Genomic DNA, 13,316 nt, shown 5'->3' with positions numbered 1-13,316 from the left:
CTTTCATAAAAAGAGAATCAAACAATATGTCACCTTTTGTGACTGGCTTCCTTCATTTAGCATACTGTTTTCAAGGTTCATCCATGTTGTAATATGTATCAGTACTTCATTTCTTTTTATTGACAAACAATATTCAATTTTATAACTCTACCATATTTTATTTATCCATTCATCAATTGATGGACATTTACATTGTCTCTGCACCTTGGCTATTATGAACAATGCTTCTATGAACATTCACGTACAAGTATTTTTGGCCATGCTGCATGGCTGTGGTATCTTAGTTCCCTGACCAGCGATTGAACCCAGGCCCTGGCAGTGAAAGCACTGAGTCGTAACTACTAGACCACCAGGGAATTCCCTTGTGAACTGTTTTTTTAACACACTGCTTCTTATTCAAGACTGAGTAGTCAGCCCCCTCCACAAAGAGGTTAGGACAAATCCAGCGTATTTCTTGAGAGGTTCCACTTCTGAGTTCTGCTAATGGCATCCCTTAGGCAGCCTGTAAAGGGGCAGGGGATGGGATGGGCAGAGAGAAGTTGCCTCGCCCCCCTGAGCTTATGCTGGAGTGTGATACATTCTATGGGCTCCAGTTCTCCTGACCTCTGAAAGAGAGTCTCTTTAGGACTCAGTGTGCCAGCCATGGGAAGCATGCTACAGGCAGAGGATTGGTGTCAATGCACCTCTCTTGGCCCCTGGGAAGCTCAGTTATTAGAAGAGATTCCTGTGAGTCAACTGTCAGCTGGGTAGCCATAGACTCCCAGGCAGGCTCACCTCATTAAACCTTCTAACAGCCTCCGAGGCCTGCCTGGCATCCTCCCACAGAGCTGGCCTCCATCTCATTGGTCCTTCACTGAGATCCAAGAGCTTTAGGTCTCCAAAGCTATTACTTTCCCTTGAAGTGCTGGCCTGAAGAGGCAGATGGTTCGGATCTAGGCATGCCTCTCCTCCTCGCACAGAAACAATGGGATCTGAATTCCATCCCTAAACTGAAGAGGAAGGTCCTAGTCACCACTGGGGACAGGACGACAGTGAAATCTCAAATGATACCTATATGGATAATTTATTCCCGTGGGACCCTCCACCGTCATCATAATAATAGCTACTATTTTTATTGAGCACTTACTATGCGTCAGACTCTGTGTTAATAGATTGCTTTCATTATTTTCAATACTCAACTATCCTGCAAATTAATTATTATCCTCATTTTGCAGATGAAGAAATTAAGGCTTAGAGTGGTTAAGCCCAAGATCATGCAGATAATAGGGAGTAGAATCAAAATTTGAATCCAATTCTGCCCACATCCGTAGATCATGCTCTTAACCACTGCACTGTCCCATCTTCCCATCCATCTGAGTTACTGAGAGAAGAAGAGCTTTGTGGTGACTTTTTGAGGCAGAACATCCCAGTCTGTGTGCAGAAATAGTGATTCTTGCAGTCCTCCAGGGATAGCTGTGTCTGGTACCACCCCATGGGTTGGTTTCCTCTCTGGTGAGTTTACACCAGTGTGCCATACAAATGTAATAATTTTCTCTATGACTTGCAAAGGGTTGGAAAGAACTTTTTTGAAAAAGGAAGTGACCCCGGGTCTCAAAGTCAACTTTAGGACTAGGATGCTGATCAAGGAGGGGGCAGCCTAGGGCTTCCCTGGTGGCGCAGTGGTTGAGAGTCCACCTGCCGATGCAGGGGACACGGGTTCGTGCCCCGGTCCGGGAAGATCCCACATGCCGCGGAGCGGCTGGGCCCGTGAGCCATGGCCGCTGAGCCTGTGCATCCGGAGCCTGTGCTCCGCAATGGGAGAGGCCACAACAGTGAGAGGCCCGCGTACCTCAAAAAAAAAAAAAAAGAGGGGGCAGCCTAGAGGAACAAAACTATAGGCTCTATGAAAGCAGGGATCATATCTGTTTTTGCTAAGCTTTGTATCTCTGGAACCTAGAATATACTTGACACATTGTGTCTATTCAAAAATTATTTGTTGAAGAAGGAATGAACCCAGTTGCCTGGGCAAGTGCCTTGTGTGACTTGACAAATGCCTAACCCAAATCTTTTCTAGATTTCTGTGATCCTCTTGTATGGAACAGGGGGACTGGGGACTTGGTGTCTCTGAAGATCTATCCAGCCCTGGCATCCATTAAATAGAGTGGAGAAAAAGCCAGGCCAGGTGTGTTTGACGACTGTTTGTGACCTCTCTGAGGTCTGGTTAGACAGGTGAGACAGGATCCCTTGGCATGGATGTAGGAGCCAGTGATAGGTAAATCCAGAGCTGCTCAGAGTTGGAAGAATGTATTTTAAAATATGTCTTTGACAGCTACATATAAACTAATAATGAAATTAAAACATTCTCTAACACCATATATAAAAGGAAACTCAAAATGGATTAAAGACCTAAATGTAAGACTGGAAACCATAAAACTCCCAGAGGAAAACATAGGCAGAACCCTCTTTGACATAAATTGTAGCAATATTTTTTTTTTGGATCTGTTTCTTAAAGCAAAGGAAATAAAAGCAAAAATAAACAAATGGGATCTAATTAAACTTAAAAGCTTTTGCACAGCAAAGGAAACCATCGAGAAAATGAAAAGACAACCCACTGAATGGGAGAAAATATTTGCAAATAATATGACCAATAAGGGGGTTAATATCCAAAATAATTAAACAGCTCATATAACTCAACATTAAAAAAACAAACAACCCTGTTAAAAAATGGGCAGAAGACCTGACTAGACATTTTTCCAAAGAGAACATGTAGATGGCCAACAGGCACATGAAAAGATGCTCAACATCACTAATTATCAGGGAAATGCAAATCAAAACCACAATGAGATATCACCTCACACCTGTCAGAATGGCTATCATCAAAAGACCACAAATAACAAATGTTGGTGAGGATATGGAGAAAAGGGGACCCTCGTACACTGCTGGTGGGAATGTAAATTGGTGCAGACACTGTGGAAAACAATATAGAGGTTTCTCAAAAAACGAAAATAGAACTACCATATGACCCAGCAATTCCACTCCTGAGTATATATCTGAAAAAAACAGAAACACTAATTCAAAAAGATATATGCACCCCAATGTTCATAGCAGCACTGTTTACAATTGCCAAGATATGAAAGCAAGCTACGAGTCCATCAACAGATGAATGGATAAAGGTGTGGTATATATATACAATGGAAAACTACTCAGCCATAAAAATGAAATTTTGCCATTTGCAACAACATGGATGGACTTGGAGGATGTTATCCTAAGTGAAATAAGTCAAACAGAGAAAGACAAATACTGTATGATACCACTTAATGTGGAATCTAAAAAACACAACAAACTAATGAATATAACAAAAAAGAAGCAGATTCACAAATATAGAAAACAAACTGGTCGTTACCAGTGGGGAGGGGGAAGGGGAGAGGGGAAATATAAGGGTAGGGGATTAAAAGGTACAAATTATTAGGTATAAAATAAGCTACGAGGATATATTGTACAACACAGGGAATATAACCAATATTTTATAACAACTATAATTGGAGTATAACCTTTAAAAATTGTGAATCACTATATTGTACACCTGTAACTTATATAATATTGTACATCAACTATACTTCAATAAAATTTTAAAAGAGTAATGGAAATAAAAACAAAAATAAACAAATGGGGGCTTCCCTGGTGGCACAGTGGTTAAGAATCCTCCTGCCAATGCAGGGGACACGGGTTTGAGCCCTGGTCCGGGAAGATCCCACATGCCGTGGAGCAACTAAGCCCGTGCACCACAACTGCTGAGCCTGCACTCTAAAGCCTGCGAGCCACAGCTACTGAGCCCGTGTACCACAACTACTGAAGCCCACATGCCTAGAGCCCGTGCTCTGCAACAAGAGAAGCCACTGCAATGAGAAGCCTGCACACCACAACAAAGAGTAGCTTCCCCCTCGCCACAACCAGAGATAAGCCCGCATGCAGCAACAAAGACCCAACACAACCAAAAATAAAATAAATAAAATAAAATAAATTAATTTTAAAATAAAAATAAACAAATGGGACCTAGTGAAACTTAAAAGCTTTTGCACATCAAAGGAAACTATAAACAAGACAAAAAGACAATCCTCAGGGCTTCCCTGGTGGCTCAGTGGTTGAGAGTCCGCCTGCTGATGCAGGGGACAAGGGTTCGTGCCCCGGTCCGGGAGGATCCCACATGCCGTGGAGCGGCTGGGCCCGTGAGCCATGGCCACTGAGCCTGTGCGTCCGGAGCCTGTGCTCCGCAACGGGAGAGGCCACAACAGGGAGAGGCCTGTGTACCGCAAAAAAAAAAAAAAAAAAAAGACAATCCTCAGAGTGAGAGAGAATATTTGCAAACGAATCAATGGACAAAGGATTGATCTCCAAAATATATAAACAGCTCATGAAGCTCAATATTAAAAAAACAAACAACCCAATCTAAAAATGGGCAGAAGATCTAAACAGACTTCTCTCCAAAGAAGACAGATGGCCAAGAGACACATGAAAAGCTGCTCAACCTCACTAATTATTAGAGAAATGCAAGTCAAAACTACAATGAGGTATCACCTCACACTAGTTAGAATGGGCATCATCAAAAAATCTACAAACAACAAATGCTGGAGAGGATGTGGAGAAAAGGGAACCCTCTTGCACTGTTGGTGGGAAAGTAAATTGATACAGCCACTATGGAGAACCTTATGGAGGTTCCTTAAAAAACTAAAAATAGAATTACCATATGACCCAGGAATCCCACTACTGGGCATATACCCAGAAAAAACCATAGTTCAAAAAGACACATGCGGGCTTCCCTGGTGGCGCAGTGATTGAGAGTCCGCCTGCCGATGCAGGGGACGTGGGTTCGTGTCCCGGTCCGGGAAGATCCCACATGCCGCGGGGCGGCTGGGCCCATGAGCCATGGCCGCTGAGCCTGCGCATCCAGAGCTTGTGCTCCGCAACGGGAGAGGCCACAACAGTGAGAGGCCCGCGTACCGCAAAAAAAAAAAAAAAAAGACACATGCACCCCAATGTCCACTGCAGCACTATTTACAATAGCCAGGTCATGGAAGCAACCTAAATGCCCATCGACAAATGAATGGATAAAGATGTGGTACATATATACAATGGAATATTACTCAGCCATAAAAAGGAACGAAATTGGGTCATTTGTAGAGACGTGGATGGACCTAGAGACTGTCATACAAAGTGGAGTAAGTCAGAAAGAGAAAAACAAATATCGTATATTAACGCATATATGTGGAATCTAGAAAACTGGTGCAGATGAACCAGTTTGCAAGGCAGAAATAGAGACACAGATGTAGAGAACACGCATATGGACACCAAGGGGGGAAAGTGGGGTGGGGGTGGTGGTGGTGGGATGAATTGGGAGATTGGGATTGACATATATACACTAATATGTATAAAACAGATAACAATAAGAACCTGCTATATAAAAAAAATTTTTTAAACAAAAGAAAAGCATAAAAAGTCTTCATGAGAACTTAAAAAAAACTTTATTTCATTTGCTTTCTCTTCTTTAAACTGGCAATGCAATGAAAACTGCAGGTTAACTGAGGATTTAGTAAGTTATAATTCTGTTAATAGATGGACTATCTTAGGCCTTTAGAATAAAGGCAGACTGTATTCTGATTCCAGCCATTTCAGGGACCCCTGGTCTGACTCAGCCCCTTTCTTCTTAGGAAGGCACATATAAGCTAATCGGCTTTGTGGACCAACTGGCAGTTCACTTCAGCCAAGTCGGAAACCTGATCCCCAAAGACTCGGATGAAGGACGGCGACAGCACTACCTCGATGAGTTAGCAGCAAGTAAGCTTCTGGGGCTGCAGCCTAGAGCGTGGTCCCCTTTCTCTGGTCACTCTAGGGAGGAGATGGCTAAGCCAGAACTTTGCAGAGCCTCTTCTTACATAAGACTAACAGCTGGCTGTCCTGGGTAGGTCTGGGAGCTAACCCATGAGGCTCAGGCCAAGGAGAACCCTGGGGAAGGCGAGCTCTGAAAGGCAGAAATCAAGAAAGCCTTACCCCTCCATGGTATGGGGGAGTGGGCTGGACTTTGAGCTCAACACCAATATCCTACCAAGGTTCTCAGGAGTTCGCCAAGGTGGTGACTTCAGAAACAGAAATCCTTGAAGAAGAAGAAGAACCCAAGGAAGCTGAAGCTGGGAGTCAAACAGATGTGCCTGCCGCTGAGGTTCAGTATAATATTGCTCTCCATCCCACCCCTTTTCCCCTCCAGCTATGGCTGGAGGCTTCAGGGGTGACTCACCGGGGCTGGGGGCTGAAGGTGAGAAGTCAAGAGACCTCAGGTGCCAACACCTCTGGCATAATCACTCTCTCCCACTTCCATCCTATCCCAGGACACGACTTCTCCCCACTCCCCATCCTGCACCACCACCTTCTCACAGCTGAGTCCTGGTCCTGTGGCCTTTCTTTCCAGGCACCTGAGAAAATGGCCGAAGAAGAATCGATGACTCCTAAGCAGCCCAAGGAACGAAAGCTCACCAACAAGTTCAACTTCAGTGAGAGGGCCTCACAGACCTTCAACAACCCCTCCGGGTAGAGCAACCCCCCCTGCCCCGAGCCCCTTCCCCTCGCAGCTCCACACTGTGCATAGCGGGGAGGGAGCAGGCCTGACCCCGCAGCAGCAGCCCTCAGCCTGGCAGGCGACAGGGCGGATGGAAGAGTTTTGCTCTTCCGAGGGAGCTGGGAGCATGTGTTCAGGTCCCAGTAAGTCATCCAGGCAGGAGTTCAGAGGGAGTAACAAGGAGGCTGGATTGCTCTACTGAGAGCCTGAAACTTGAATTGGGCCTTGAAGTGAAGGTCAGGATTTGGAGAAGGAAGGGGAGGCCAGAATGTGCCAGGGAGTCAAGATTAGGAGCCAGTCTGACTGAAGTTGATGGTCTCCATGGTAGACTAGCTGGTAGTTCCCTGGCTCATAAGTGCGGAGGACCCTGAGTACCAGGCTGAAAGAATCTCTCAGGGTTTCAGGTGAGAGACTCACGTATGTTAAGGCAGTGTTCTCCACAAATCAACCTGAAAGGAGGGCAGCAATCTACAGGGTGGGGTTTCGGCGGCTCCTAACCACCCTCTGTAGTCCCTAAGCTGACGTTCAGTAATTTGGGTGATACACAATGCGGAGGGGGTGCATTCCCCTGGTGGAGTCACAGACCCAACTATTAGGGGGAAACCTTCTCAAGGTGAGGAATATTAGCCCAATGGCCTGCCAGGGGTTGACCTCTGGTCCAGCATTGGAGGCTGGCCGAGGGCTGAGTTCTTGCAGATCTGTTCATCCCCCTCTTGGAGTTCTTCCTGGTTGAAACTGGCACAATCAGCCTTCACTGCCCCTACTTTCTAGCTTAGGCTTCTTCTGAAGGAGCCCTGGATGGAAATTTTAGGCTTTCACCATGTCATTTTGTCCTTTGCCCAGACCATTCTTTCATTCCCCAGTGCTGTGTCCCACCCCTTCCTCAGCTCCAACAAAAATGCTTCTCCTGCGGATATACCATTGGGTTAAGTGAGAAGGAGTTGAGGGCTTTCTGTGGGTCACCTGTTGTCACTGTTCTCTAGGACCGAGAATGCCAGATGGAGCCTCCTCCCAGGACAAACTTTTCAGCCACAGCCAATCAGGTGAGACCCTGGGCCAATCTAAAAGCCATCACTCCCTCCCCCTCTGTATCCTTGTCTATCTCCCTTGGCAACAAGGGAGACTGGCGTGGTCAAGGATCCCTCTGGAAATCTGCCCTCCTCATCCACCCACCTCCCTGCTCCTTGTCTAGTCTCTGAACTCCAGGCACATGAGACAGTAGGTCTCCACCCAGAGAGCTCTATATCAGCCCAGGGCAAGACTGTCCAAGGCGGAAACAGGTATGGCTTCTGGAAGTTCCTGCAAACTGGGGAAAACATTCATTCCCCCGGATTCTCTACAGCCTGTGGCACCTCACGGCTGACTCTGAAGTGCTAGCACTCTGACCCTGCCCATCCAGCAGCCTTCAGTGTTCCTGCAGACGCTCCTTCCGCCTCAAGTCCCACTGGATAGCCATGCTGATTTGGGCAGGATATGGTGCCAGGTGACCTGAGCTCAGCGCCCAACTCTGCTGCTCACACTGCAAGATCCTAGGCAAATCATGTCACCCTTAATGCCTTAGTCTCTTTCTCTGCCAAATGAGGATGACAACAGCCTCACAGGGTTGTTGGAGGGCTCTGAATAAACACTGAAGTACAGTGCAGTGTGGAGAACTGGCCCATGGGTGAATTATTCAATGTAAGGTGTGCCTATCTGGCCTCCAGGGAGCAGTGACTGTTCAGATCTGGGGAGCACACAGTGCGGCCGGGGGCATTTGCCCAGCCCCAGATCCATGCTGCTTCCTCTGCTACTATCCTTGGGCTTCTCTTACTGTCAGAGACAGTTAGCAGGGGTTCCCTTACTTTTGGTTATCTTTTATGCTGATAAGTTTTGCTCAGGGCTGTAGACAGCCAGCCTGAGCCAATACGTTTATCCCATCCCTACAGGGGGAGTCCTTTTTAAAATTTCCTAGTTCAGAGTCTCATAAATCCCTAAGAAAACTGTGAGCTAGCTGATCTCTGCCCACTTGTTCTGCCCTAGTGGAGGTGGTAGGCTGGAACGATACTGCATCTCCAGCTGACAACTGAGCCCCTGGGTTGCACGGTGGAAAGCCCAGCCCCAGGGTGCTCTGAGAGCCCCTTCATTCCTGTCCTAGAGCTGACAGTTAGCAGGGAAGACAGACACTGAATACATAATTAAGGTGGGCCAAGTAGAGGATACTATGAAGACCTGTGACGGGTTGAAGATCGACTCCTCAAGCCCTAAAGGCTGAAGAGGAGCTGGCTGGGTGGAGGTTTTGCCCTAAGATGATCCTTCTCATCTCTCCCTTGCCTAGTGGGAGATCTATGATGCCTACATGGAAGAGCTTGAGAAGCAGGAAAAGACTAAGGAGAAGGAGAAGACAAAGACTCCAGTGGCTAAAAAAACGGGGAAGATGGCGATGAGGAAGATGACAGCTATGGAGTCCCAGGTTTGGTGAGGGCTCCCATGGCTCAGTCACAGAGAATGACTGAGTGGTACCTTGGCTCCTGGGTAGACAGAAGCCTGGCTGTCTGTGAGGACTTCACAGACACTTAAGGCAGGATGCTAATGATACTTATGAACAGTTCTTTCCTTGTGGGAAGGTGTGAGGAGAGCTATAACTGCCTCTGGCATTCCACAGATCACCCCAATTTTATATAGGTCTGGAGGCTAGAAGGAATTCAGGATTGTTAGGCTAGGGGGCAACAGAAGACATGAATGTTATTAAAAGCCTTATGTGCACCCTGGAAGAGCTTGGGAGTCTTCCCACGGCAGAGTGGCATGTGAGGATAAGGCACCACCTCCCTGGCCAAAAGTTCATGGGGTTTGGGAGGGTGATTTTCTCTTGGACCTTCAGTCTTTGGGTTTACTTGCACTCAATTCTTCATGTCCAGGAGCCAAGTAAGAGCTGATCACAGCTGATCATAGAGTCCAAGCCAATGGGTATTGAAACCCTGTGTTGGATTTGCCATGAAGAGCTATGCAAGAGTCATAATAGAGGTCATGGTTGGGAGCTCACTGTGGGTGTAGCCAGCATAGGTTTGGAGATCATCATGGAAGTTAACAGTGACAGGTCACTGCAGGGAGGGTCACCACAGGGAGATGCTGAGGGGCCACATTTGTCCCTTCAATAGAGAGAGAGCTGTGTCAGGAGCCAGAGTCCCATTACGGAGATCAGGATGAGTTTGACGTGCAATGGGGAGGGAAGGACAATATCCACAAGAAGCCAGGGTCAAGTTCAGCACCTCGGAGAGCTCCCAGACAGCTCTCAGGGAAATGGTTCTGCTCCACTCCAGAACAGAAGCCAGATCGTACTCTTCCTTTGTCTGAAGTCTGTCCACTTCCACTCAATTCCATGCCCATGAAAAGTCACATTTTAGGGGAGGTTTGAGGGTTCCCGGCCCTGGCTTAATAGGAACTGCCCAATTCAGTTTCATTTAATCACAGAGCACGCACTTGGTGATCATGACCATGCTGAGTACTGGAACCCTGAGGTGAAAGATAAGTCCCTGCCCTGAAGGTTGCCCTGTTCAGACCCTTAACTTTCCCTGCACCGCTCCCTAGAGGTTAGGGGCTTCAGAGGGGCTGTTGGACTGGGTCCAGTTTCGCTTGAAGGTCCATCAGGGGTTTGGCTATGGGCTCTGGCTCTTAACTGCAGTCCCCAGGACCCACAGACCAGAAGAGAGATCCCTGTGACTGAGACTGAAAACTGTCCTTGGGTCTCAGCCCTACCAGAGTTGGTGTCTAGGGAGGCAGGACCACACTGGGTTCTTCCAGCTTGGCTAACATGAAAGGCTGTGATGCAGGCAGATTCCAGCCCTCTGAACCAAGAAATACAGTGGAACAGGACACTGGGGGTATAACATAGACAGTTAATACTTTAGTATTCTATTCAACCTCCCCCCAAGGGAACTGATCTCTAACTGGGAATCCCAAGTACTGGGCAAGGCTATCTGTAGAGCAGATTGGGGGTGGCAGTTGCCTTCCCCTTTGCTGAGGCCCAGCACATGAACAGAGTGATACCCCTTTCTCAGAGACCCAGATCTGATTAGGTTGGTATAAAATTCCAGTGTGTGGGAGGAGAGAAAGCAGAATAACTTCATGATACTCTGTCAGAAGGTCTGCAGTGGTAGATCTCAGGTTTCTGTCTCACTAATGATTTGGGTAAATGTACAGAAATGAATGTAAGTTTGTCTTATCTGAGAGATTAAGACAGCAAAGGGGGAAAGGGCTCAGAGGCCACAAGTTCAGTCAGAACCAACAAAGAGCTGTGTCTGCTCAAGTAGCATAGTTTCCGGAACCATACTCTCTCCTCAGAGCGCATGTGCATCCCTGAGTCTCCCAGGACCAGGAAAGGGTGGTCAGGCTGGGTAGGAACTGGCTCTCTGTGTGGGGCTGAGAACACAGGCCCTAGAGTCCACAGATTTGAGTGTACATCCTGGCTTTGCTGTGGAGCTGGATTTTTCTAAAACCTGTTCCCTCATCTGTAGACAGCCTAATGATACCTGATTTGCAAGACTGTCGTGAGAACCCAAGATAATATATGCACAGCCCCTAAAATAGTACTTGCTTGATACTGGTTGACAGGTGGTGGCTGTTAATATGCCATGCATGGCTGATGGAACTGGGAGGGTTCGCCTGAAGGAGTGCTGACTCGAGGAATGAGGCGCTGTCCTCCTACATCAGAGGACCTAGCATCTGGCACACAAGTCTCTATGGCTGGAGGACAGAGTTAGGACCATGGGTATAAGACCCAGGGAAGTAGGTTTCAGCTAACACGCTGTCTTACCGTACAAGATACTGCCTGACTTGGGGAGAGGTGTTTGCCAGGAAGCTGCTGAGGGGGAAGGATTCCTGCTTTGGGTCAGGGAATAGGGGGTAGTGGCTGGGACCAGGTGAACTCTGAGAGTTGTGATTATAAGACTCCAGTGAATGTCCTTGGTCAGTTTTCTGAAATAAGCTTGGAGTCGGTTTGAAAACTGATGAGAGAGTCTCAAAGGCAGTCCCCCATGTGTGACTTTGTAAGTAATCCCCCACCACACTGGGCCGCATGTTTCCTCTGACACCACCATCACCATCACCACCGGGCACTGGGCTACTAACACCATGGTGCTTATTACATTTAATCCTACAACGACCCCATGACGCAAGTGGCATTATCCATCCCCACTGTATCAGAGTACTCTAAAACACAGAGATGTAACTTACCTAAAGTTGCCACTCGGCTCCTAATCTGTGGGATGGGATGGGGATGCAGGTCCAGAACCCGTTCTCTTAACCACTGCCTGACACTGTCAGTCCTGGGAAATCTCATCTTTGAGAGCCATGGGCCTGGCCCTCTGGAGCCCCTCTGGAGGGCTGTCCACTCCACTGGTTCATTCCTGCCACCTGCCCTAAACTCTTTAGGCCCGTCTTGCCAGCCCCAAACTCTTTGCTCCTCTTTTAACCTGTTAAATGGTTTACGTTATGGAATTTCACATAATGATGATCCTGTTTTTTTGTTCAGAATGAGTCATTTTCCCCTGACATGAAACTTCATGCTTTCTCCTTGGCCTGGGCCGTGGACAGGGCCCTGGGTTAGGAGTCAGTTCTGCCTCGCACTCCCTGTGTAAAAGCGGGTCTCTTTCCTCTCCCTGGGCCTCGGTGTCCTCCTCAGCTCTTGACTAAACAAGTTGGACCAGAAGATCTCTGAGAACTTTAACAGGAGCCCTTGTTGCTCAGGCTGGTGAAACTTCTGTCCCCACCAAAGAAGTCTCCTACCTACCCTGTCTGCTGTCCCCTCCAATACCCCTCCTGGGCTCTCTTCAATGCCCTGTCTTGTGCTCAGAGATACGCCTTCCCCAGGATAAGCTCAGGATGAAAGAGCAGGAGGCAGGCCCTGCTCAGGGGCCAAGTATGGCAGTGCAGACTCCTTGTGCCACTTGTGAGCTGGGCATTCCCAGAAGAGGATGTTGGGGAGAACTGGGCCTTGAGGCACAAAGAGATACCTTTACAGAGCTATCTGGGGTGGGTGGTGTCAAAGAGGCATCGCTGAACCAGTTGTAAGTCAGGGCTGTGGCTCAGGGCACGACCTTCCAGATGCTGGCTTAGGACCTGTGGCTCCTGTATCTCCACAGAGTGATGACATCATCAAAGTGACCCAAGCTGCTAAAATCATGGAGCGGATGGTCAACCAGAACACATATGATGATGTTGCTCAAGGTTAGACTTAAAGTGCTGGCAACTACTATTATTACCTGTATTAAAAATCCCTCATACAGGGGCTTCCCTGGTGGCGCAGTGGTTGAGAGTCCGCCTGCCGATGCAGGGGACACGGGTTCGTGCCCCGGTCCGGGAGGATCCCACATGGCGCGGAGCGGCTGGGCCCGTGAGCCATGGCCGCTGAGCCTGCGCGTCCGGAGCCTGTGCTCCGCAACGGGAGAGGCCACAACAGTGGGAGGCCCGCGTACCGCAAAAAAAAAAAAAAAAAATCCCTCATACAAAATGAGTATTTGAGTGTCCCATGCTAGGTCCTACAGGTGCAAGGGGAGAAAAAATAATCCCTTCTCTGGATGTCACTAGGGAGATAAGGCTTAACACAGGTCAAACAGGAACAATGGCGTAAGAAAAAAATGGGTGTGGTGATGAGATCTGACAATGGTGCAGCAAAAAATCTGCACATTAGTGATTTAATAGCATCTTTCTAACAATCCTGGGAGGCGGCAGAGCAGAGATTTTTATCCCTTCTTCA

General features: G+C 47.8%; 1 protein-coding gene across 1 annotated transcript in view; it reads left to right on the top strand.

Moving 5' to 3' along the window:
* DNAI1 (dynein axonemal intermediate chain 1) overlaps positions 1-13,316 on the top strand; it is a gene marked incomplete at its 5' end in the record, with an annotated part of 60,256 nt that overhangs the window by 20,713 nt on the left and 26,227 nt on the right. The window contains 7 exon segments of the mRNA XM_079926957.1: positions 5,685-5,811; positions 6,084-6,193; positions 6,440-6,551; positions 6,554-6,558; positions 7,570-7,629; positions 8,901-9,035; positions 12,703-12,787. Coding sequence (XP_079783083.1) covers positions 5,685-5,811; positions 6,084-6,193; positions 6,440-6,551; positions 6,554-6,558; positions 7,570-7,629; positions 8,901-9,035; positions 12,703-12,787 — 634 coding nt within the window.

Source organism: Stenella coeruleoalba (assembly GCF_951394435.1).
Source record: "Stenella coeruleoalba genome assembly, chromosome: 7".
Classification (NCBI taxonomy): domain Eukaryota; kingdom Metazoa; phylum Chordata; class Mammalia; order Artiodactyla; family Delphinidae; genus Stenella; species Stenella coeruleoalba.
The sequence above is the reverse complement of the archived record's forward strand: the minus strand, read 5'-3'. Positions and strand labels throughout refer to the sequence as shown.